Below are 8864 nucleotides of genomic sequence, written 5' to 3' on the forward strand. Positions count from 1 at the left end.
AAATAAGCCACGTGTCTTATTTTGAGCGATTTCTGATGAGATATGAAAAGCGTTAAGACCTTCAATTAAAGCACCATTAGCCATCGTTGTTGCCGTCGCCAGGCTAACAGGCCGCCAGGCGATGTTTGGCAACGGCTCTGTCAGTCAATCTGTCAGCTAGGCATTCTATCAATCAATTTATGCGGCATTTGTTATTAGTGGCATTAAGGCGTATGGTAATTTGGATTTATTTTTGGTAACTGTGGCGGCACTCTATCGATCTGTAAACGATGAAAGGGGAGGGGGTCGGAAACTTGGCCAACTCTAATTGCGGCCATTTATGATGCGTGTAATACCCATTTCAGGCAGTCACCATCAGCGTTACTCACACAGTTCCAGTCAAAGTGGAGGACACTAACTGACAGAGGCAAACATCAAAACTGAAACCAAATGATGTGTTAAGCCATGTTAGATACGTATATATTGATTTTGGCCAAGCTCAAAACAAACAGACACTCGGCAGGAGAACCACAGAGCCGCAACCAAAGAGGCAAAGAGGCAACAACACACCAGCAGCAGCAGCAGCAAGTCAAGAGGCGGTAAATGTGAATGACAATTTCAATTTAGCAATTTGCATGCTAATGTCATGCGGCAAACTTCCATTCAACTGCCTCCATTTAACTGTCGACACACACACACACAATCACTCTCACTCAAACCCACACACACGCACACACACAGGACCTCAATAAATACATATGTACACATATATTCACGCACATTCAACACATGTGTGTTTGGGTGTATGTTTTTAAGCATTGTTTGACTAATGTGTTGCCTTTTTGGCCATTGTGGAATTGGCTTCTGAATGCCAACAACATTGAATTTTTCCCTTCATCATTTCAATATAATTATACAAAATATTTTCTAAAAATATTTCATTAATTGTAAAAAGGAGAAACAATGAATACCTTTAGTTAAAATGATTAAAGCTTTCACTAAATAATAATAATTATACAAAATATTTACTAAAAGCATTTCATTAATTGTAAGAAGCAGAAACAATGTATACCTTTAATTGAGATGATTAAAGCTTTCTCTTAATTTTCTCTTTCTCCGTTTGATTTTACATTTAAATTTTAAAGTTATGCAAGCTATTTTTGTATAATTTTCTGAGCTTTGTCAATCGTAACGAATTCAGTCGTCAGCAGCAAGCAGTATTATTTAGGTTAATCAAACTGTACTTTTACAAATATCAGTTATTCATATATTAAATAAGGAAAGGTTATCTATATAACCAACTTTGTGGTGCCTGTGTAAATTTCCTAGTAAGCAGCTTTCCTTTTTCGTTTTAAAACAAATATATATTTATATATGAATATATAAATATTTAGAATATTTTACATTTTATTAAGCATTTTATATTATAATTATATATTTTTTTTTTTTTTACACTTTCACATGAATGCGCCTACGGCAGAGAATTTTAAATTAGTCTGAGATAAAGCAGCCTTAGTTGTATCCTTTGTTAAGAATATATTAAATTACAGTACGGAAGCGAATTCAAACTAATGCCATAAGCTCAGCAGCAACAGTAATTAGGTTTTCATTAGATGTTGTACTCCTTTTGTTCTCAGCTCATTTGCATTACGTCTTTGAAAGCAAACTGACTTTAGGATAACCAATCATGTGAAAGGCATTGCTCAGCTGTTGGTCGCTCCCTTGGATCCAGCTGCAACGTGTATTCCAAAAACCAAGCCAGTGGCTCCGCCTCAGATCGGGGAATACCGTAGACTTCTATCAGAATATCGCGTATGCATTCGGGTTTCAGATCGTCGATGGAAATAAGACGGCAGTTTGCATCGAAATACATTTGAGAATAGTCTCCCTTAAATATTAAATGAAATGGAATGGGACCCAAAATCTTAGTTATTAATTTAAGATGCTCGCGATTGGATTTGACAAAGTCCGTGCAATCAAAATCAAACAGATACTTGGTGGTAACCATTTCGAAGATCATGCAACCAACGCTCCAAATGTCCGAGGATTTAGAAATGCCAGCGCCCAGAATAACCTCAACTGACCGATAAGGTGGTGTTTGTATAAGAACCGATGTCTGTCTATGCTCACTGAACGAATTGCCAAAATCGCCAATCTTAATCCGAACAACCGGACGACGCTCGTCAATATAGGTGAAGAATACATTCTCAGGCTTGATGTCAGTGTGAACGATATGGCATTTGTGCAGAAAGGCCAGACCTTCGAACATTTGCATCGATATGTTCTTGACCGTCATCAAAGGCAAGCGGTTATCTCGCGCTATCAGATCCGTCACCGTACCATCCATTGCCTCTAGTACAAGGCAGCATAGCGATGTTCGTGGAGTCACCAACAAAAAATCGTCAAACATTTCCACAATTCTTTTACGATGTGGACTCTTAAGACCGAATCGATCGAGTTCCTTTAAAGTATCCTTCTCAACACATATCATCGCATTATTTGTATAAGCTTCTCTTGCGATCTTAATGACCACTTGCCGCATTGCTTCCAAATCCCAGCAAAGCCAAACGTTTGACATATGGCCATCGGAGAGCAAACACTCCACATAATATCGATCTATAAAAAAGGCTTAACAATTATTCAAATCGAATTAGAAATATCTAAACTCACCCAGGAGCAAGTCGCCTAATTGAGTGATCAAATGTGGAGCATAATAAATGTTTGCACGTAGACTTTCAACTTCTTTAGACTTTTCCTCTTTTATGTCGGAATCGCAGAACTCCTCTTCCTGCATATCACAATCAGAATGCATATTTGTATAACTACAAAAACAGAAATTATGGCTAAATCAATTTCAAATACGAATATTTTACTTTACACAAGGTATTTTTACACCATTCACTCAATGTGGATCAACTTAGAGAAGAAATATTCAGAGTTGCATTTTAACTACAGTGTTGGTCAACGAGAAATATACATCAATTGAAGTCAAATTCAGAGTGTTGCTAATCGACAACAGACAGTTAATAAACTTACGCATACTGGAAAAGTGAGGAATACGAAAGTTGTGAAATTAGTTGACAACAGAGTTCGCAGGGGGGCAAAAGTCAAACTAATTGCAGCACATGCAACAACTTGACACTGCCACATTGCCAACACTCAAAAGTTAAATAATGATGAACGAGACGGATACACATTGTTCTTGCCACATCCTTCGCTGCTCGCATTGTGTCTTATGCCCTCCTCTGTCTTGTTAGTGCAGCTGTCGCCGTGCGGCACGTGCCGTCAACTACACAACACTTATCAAAAGGTATATCTCTATTATGCCCTTACATCGGGTAACCCCAACTTAACCCTTAGATTATTGCACTAACTGATAGGAAGGACAAACAACAAAGTTGGTTCGTAAAATTTCTTTAGGATAATGAATGTTTCTATGCTTAAAGAAGCAAACTTTTCTCAGGTTCAGGGTATTTAGAATTCGACAATGCTCTGAGCTCCCGCTTTTAGTGCTCTTCAATCCCAAGTAAATCCTTGGCAAGAACGCAGCAGCTGGAGAGAGCATAAATAATGTGTTGAAAATCCCGCTTAATGAACTGAAAATAGAAGTACACGAGTAGAACATGCTCGGGAAATGTTGCATGCAGCATTGTTCCACAGCAATGTGGCAGGCAGGTTCAAGGTTACAGTTGACTTAAGTAGTCTTTTTCAACTTAAATTGAATGTGAGAACGAATGGAGTATTAAGTTTCAAAAGCATGTCAGGCGAGAAAAAATGAGGGAAAAACAAAAAAACCACATACACAAAAGCAGAAAAGCACGCGAATGCGTGTCAAAAGGAAAACTGAAAATGGCGCCCAAAGAAAAGTTCCCCAGAGGCGGGGCGAATTGCTCAATTGTTGGGGGAAACAGCTTTGGAAAGAGAAAGAGTGCAGAAATGCGGAAATGTGGAAATCAAAACTTTAACTGACTGACTGCATGATATACGAGTTTGGGGTATTGCAGAAAATGAAATTAAATCGCAGGACATATTGTTTAACTGTCTGATTCATTGGGCTATTCATGAGCTGCCAATTTGCATGCTGATGCAACGTTGCTGTAATTATATTTGCCACAATTGTTGTTGCCCAGATCAATGTACAATGCATGACAACAATAGAGTACGAGAGGCTGTAAGTAGATATGCTTGTATGAGCAAGTAACATACTCACTCCACTCCACTCCACTCTGGTGTATGTATTTGCAACATACATCGCAGTGCACATTCATTTGCATGCAGATTGAAACATTTCAATGCCAGCTCATAAACAGTAAAGATACGTGGTTGGAAAGGGGTGTAGAGAGAAGAGGAGAGGAGCGAGGATGTGCAACTGTAATCGCAAGTATTCTCTTGGTTCTGTTTCTGAAAATCTCATCTCTTCAGTTTGTCATTTTGACAGTTGATTGCATATTTTGCTTGAGCGCTCCGAGCTCACTTTCACTTTTGGCATTTCGATATTTTAGGTCCTCTTTGGAGGCCAATTAAGTGAATTATTCAACGGACAACAGTCACATCTAAATCATAATGCCACTCGTTTGCTCATGCTGAGGGTAATCTCTAAATTGTCTAAGCTGCATTGCAGCTCACAGTTAAAGCCCCCAACCACAAACTAACTTCATCTTCCACTTCACTCTCCCTCTCTATCCAGATTCAAAGCTCAACTGTCGAATTCGCAACGAAGGACACAACATTGTTACTCACTGTTTTAAGTGTATGCGACTAAATATGCTTTGTCTCTGATTAAACGCTGATTTGTTTCAGTTGGGCATCCTCTCATGGTTTTGCCATTTTCTAGGATATCACTCGACACATAAATGCTGCAAGGTCACGTTCTTCGTTTTGTTAAACATTTCGATACCATTCACGTTTCATCAAAATTGAATATGCTTATTTATTTATGCGACTGTTTTAATATGCAGCACGGCCATTTCAATGGAATTGAATAGCACAGACAGTTGGACAGTCGAACAGACAGTTGGACAGCAACAGAATGAGGAGCTGGAGTAGAAGGACATAGGATCGTTCGTTCATAAGCAGAGCGGATTACATAAACATTATGCATATAGGACGACGGTGGCAAAGCGTGTTTAGCTGTTGGTTCAATTAACAAATAAGCACCCCGCCATCCAAATGGGTTTGTTGTCGAAGCCGTTTCGTGTTGCATATCATTACCAGCCACAATAGTTTACCAAATATGAAACATATTTCTAACCCTGTTCTTAATACTAATTTCGCTATAAAAATGTCAAACTATTGCTCACAATATATTTGGATTTGTATTATGAAATTTTAAACAATATTGCAAGAATTATTAAGGGGCTGTCCATATATTACGTAATCACGTTTTCTGCGATTTTTGACCCCCTCCCCCCCCTGGTAATCAAAAGTAATCAATTGATGAACACCCTCCCCCCCTAACAATGATTACGTAATCACAAAAAAAAGAAAAATATGAAAATTTTTTCTTTTAATCGGTATTTTCAAAAGAAGATTCCAGCCAATCTTTAATATTTTTATACCCGCTACCCATAGGGTAGAAGGGTATTATAACTTTGTGCCGGCAGGAAATGTATGTAACAGGTAGAAGGAGGCATCTCCGACCCTATAAAGTATATATATTCTTGATCAGCGTCAACAGTCGAGACGATCTAGCCATGTCCGTCTGTCCGTCTGTGTGTCTGTGTGTCTGTCCGTCTGTCCGTATGAACACCTAGATCTCAGAGACTATAAGAGATAGAGCTATAATTTTTTTTCGACAGCATTTGTTATGTTTGCACGCAGATCAAGTTTGTTTCAAATTTTTGCCACGCCCACCTCCGCCCCCGCAAATCAAAAAAATCGAATAACAAGCGTAATTTTAAAGCTAGAGTTCCGAATTTTGGTAGATATAATAATAACTATAGTAGTTATGATTCCTGAAAATGGTTGCAATCAGATAAAAATTGTCGAAGTTATTAAAGAAATACTTTTGTATGGCCAAACGCCTACTTACTAGGGGACTAATTTGCTTTGGCCGACAATCTGGTACATTGTGCCGTCTATGGTATATTTTGAATGCGGTACTATGTCGATATACCAAATATACCATTTGGTATATTTTTAGTATTTTTTGCAGTATATTCGGTATATTTTGAGAAAATACCGCAAAATATATTGCTTTTATTCAAAATGGGTAGCGGGTATCTCACAGTCGAGTACACTCGACTGTAGCTTTCTTACTTGTTATTATTGGAAGTTGTCTTGTCAAAATCTCTTTATATCCGCAGGTATCATCTTCGTCGTCTACATAGCCCTCGTCAAGCCATTCGAGGTCTTCACATCCTTCGTATGACTGAATTACTATATGCCTATAGGCATTCTCCCTATCGCCGTCCAGCCACACGGTAAAGGGGTTTCTTTGATTTCCAATCGAAGCTTACAGCTACATTTATATGAAATATTGCATTCGGTACTTATCGACAGAGTAATCGGCGCTAAACTAATTTTTGAATAAATACATTTAACAACAAAATTTTTATAAAATGATTACGTAATCATTGTCCAAGACCCCTCCCTCCCCATGTAATCAAACATAATCATTTCCTTGACCCCCTCCCACCCCCTAAGTGATTACGTAATATATGGACAGCCCCTAATAGGTCAAATTACGCAATAGTTTCCCCAAATATGAAGTGTACTTTTAAACCTGTTCTCAATCAAACTATTGCCCAACATTTTGTTTTTTATTTTTAAATTATTAAACACATTTTTATAATCGAAAAAGTGTCATATAATTTATATGTAATCTGTAAACTAACTCTAAATACAATTTTTATATATTACAATTATTTATGAAGTCTTTTTTAGGACTTCTTGTTGAAGCGATGTTCAGCAGAAATAGCAAAACGGAATGCACTTTTCAACGACAATTCATGTTTGGTGAATTACATATTAACAAACACCTACTCACACTCCATTCGTGTTGTGTATTCGGTTGTGCATGTGTGTTGTACATGTACAGGTAGCTATAGCTTTGGCTATATGTGGTATGGCAATACATTTTATCTATTCAGGCAGTTGCGTCACGCCATGTAACGCCTTTGCTAGCTGCAGTTGAAATGTAAATCGAACAAGCATTCGGCAAGGACAAGCAGAGCCTGCTGCCTCCTGCTAGACTCTAAAGCAGCAGGAGACAGTGAAAAGAGATGGCAATAGGGAAGGACAGATAGAGACAGAGAGAGAGTCGGCTGACAGCAATCAAGTGGAAAGCTCACAGCGTGTACATTTTAGAATGGGTTGTTTTGGGAATGGCTTGGGCTGGGCTAGGTTGTGTTAAGTTAGGTTGGGTTTGGTTATATTTAATTCATTGACGCTCTACTTCAACGTCATTGCTACACCTCCCCCTAGATTTCTGTCTGCCATCGCAGTAGTAGTAGCAGCTACTTCCTAGGCAAGGCACGACAACGGTTACAACGACAACGTCGAGCTGTCTACAAAGTTAACTTGGGCTTCGGACTTGCGACTTGAGGTTCTTCGGGGTATTACATATTTACATTTTTGATGGCTTCTTCTTCGCTACACTGCGGCTGGCAAATGTTTTTAGTTTTTTTTCTTGTCTTTTTTTTCGGGTGAACTTTTTTGTGAGTGTTTTCTTAAAGAGAAAAGAGCGGGGTAAAGTGCGAGCATTTCCGCCAGCACTTTGCCATCTCAATTAGTCGGCTGACAGGACAGCGAACGGAAATTGTTTGCTATTTGCATGGTAAATAAGAAAAAGAGTCAACTTAATTGCTGCCCTAAGTCAGCAACCTAAGTACTCCCAAGGTTGCAAGGTTGCAACAAGTGCTGAACCAAAAACGCCATCCGAAAGAATGGAAAAAGCATTGTCATCTCGTCGTAACCGGCTTCCATTTGTCGCAGCACTAAAAGTGCAATAGTTGGGCGCAACTCGTTGAAAGTGCCACGCCCACAAAGTGGAGAAAAAGCGCAAGAGAGAGAGTGAGGGGAAAGGCTATAATTGTGCCAAAGGCATTTGGAAATTCACCATAAATCCACATCGCTTGCAATGAAAATATGTAAATACGAATAAAAAGGAAAAAAGCACGCGACACACAAACAAAGAAAAAAACGAATCCTTACCTCGTCCTTTTTTTCCACCTCGCGGTTGAGCTTCCTTCGGCACAATGGGAATCGATTGGGCACAGCAAAAGGAATTTATAATGGTGCAATGACTTATGGCGTAGTTGCTGCAGTGCAAATAAAATCCAATAAAATTGTATGACTTACACACACACACACACACACTGGCGACGACGCACTCGTACAAACTCACTCTGTCGTACTGAGCCACACACACATACAGAAATACTGTCGCAAATTCTCTAAGCCTCCTATGGTTGAGTCAGAGCACATTTGTCAAATAATCGGCGAGCATTGAATTAGGGATGGGTGGGTTTTAGGGTTGTCAGGTAAGGGAGTGACAGTGGAAAAGGGTTGTCGTTGAGATCCGTAGATATGGTAACGTATGCTAAGCAATCTAATGTTGTATAAATCACTTGAAATCTGACTAACAATGCGAAATTTAAGCATACTCTCAGAAGCTGACACTTCCTGCCTGGCAACAGGTGAGCGAAGACAAAGGGCGAAGTGCTCGAAATGTCAGGTGGAAATGCTTGAAATGGCATCCAAGTTGATTATGCACATTTTAAATAGCTACCGTGAAATGATAAAGTGTTGAAACACGCACTTCATGTGAACTGTAAAGTTCAATATGAAGGCGTTGCCAGATCGGCATCCGAACTGAACTGGCAACATTAGCAGTTAAGTTGGCTGCGCTTATGAAAGGTTTCTTCGAAAAATATTCCCAATCA

The 8864-nt window shown here is 39.0% G+C and overlaps 1 protein-coding gene across 1 annotated transcript; it reads right to left on the reverse strand.

Moving 5' to 3' along the window:
* Positions 1-1368: 1368 nt before the first annotated feature.
* On the reverse strand, positions 1369-8362 carry LOC117571479 (SRSF protein kinase 1-like). The gene is made up of 3 exons (XM_034253641.2): positions 8134-8362; positions 2650-2801; positions 1369-2595 (listed from the first exon to the last, which is right to left on the reverse strand). The coding sequence occupies exons 2-3, from the start codon at positions 2789-2791 to the stop codon at positions 1652-1654; spliced, it is 1086 nt and encodes a 361-aa protein (XP_034109532.1). The 5' UTR covers positions 2792-2801; positions 8134-8362; the 3' UTR covers positions 1369-1651.
* Between the last annotated feature and the right edge of the window lie 502 nt (positions 8363-8864).

This window comes from Drosophila albomicans, chromosome 3, assembly GCF_009650485.2.
Source record: "Drosophila albomicans strain 15112-1751.03 chromosome 3, ASM965048v2, whole genome shotgun sequence".
Classification (NCBI taxonomy): Eukaryota; Metazoa; Arthropoda; class Insecta; order Diptera; family Drosophilidae; genus Drosophila; species Drosophila albomicans.

Coding starts and splice junctions, on each gene's coding strand:
- LOC117571479 (XM_034253641.2), bottom strand. CDS start 2,791: ATGCATTCTGATTGTGATATGCAGGAAGAGGAGTTCTGCGATTCCGAC. Junction 2,596..2,649: donor ATTAGGCGACTTGCTCCTGG/GTGAGTTTAGAT, acceptor CCTTTTTTATAG/ATCGATATTATGTGGAGTGT.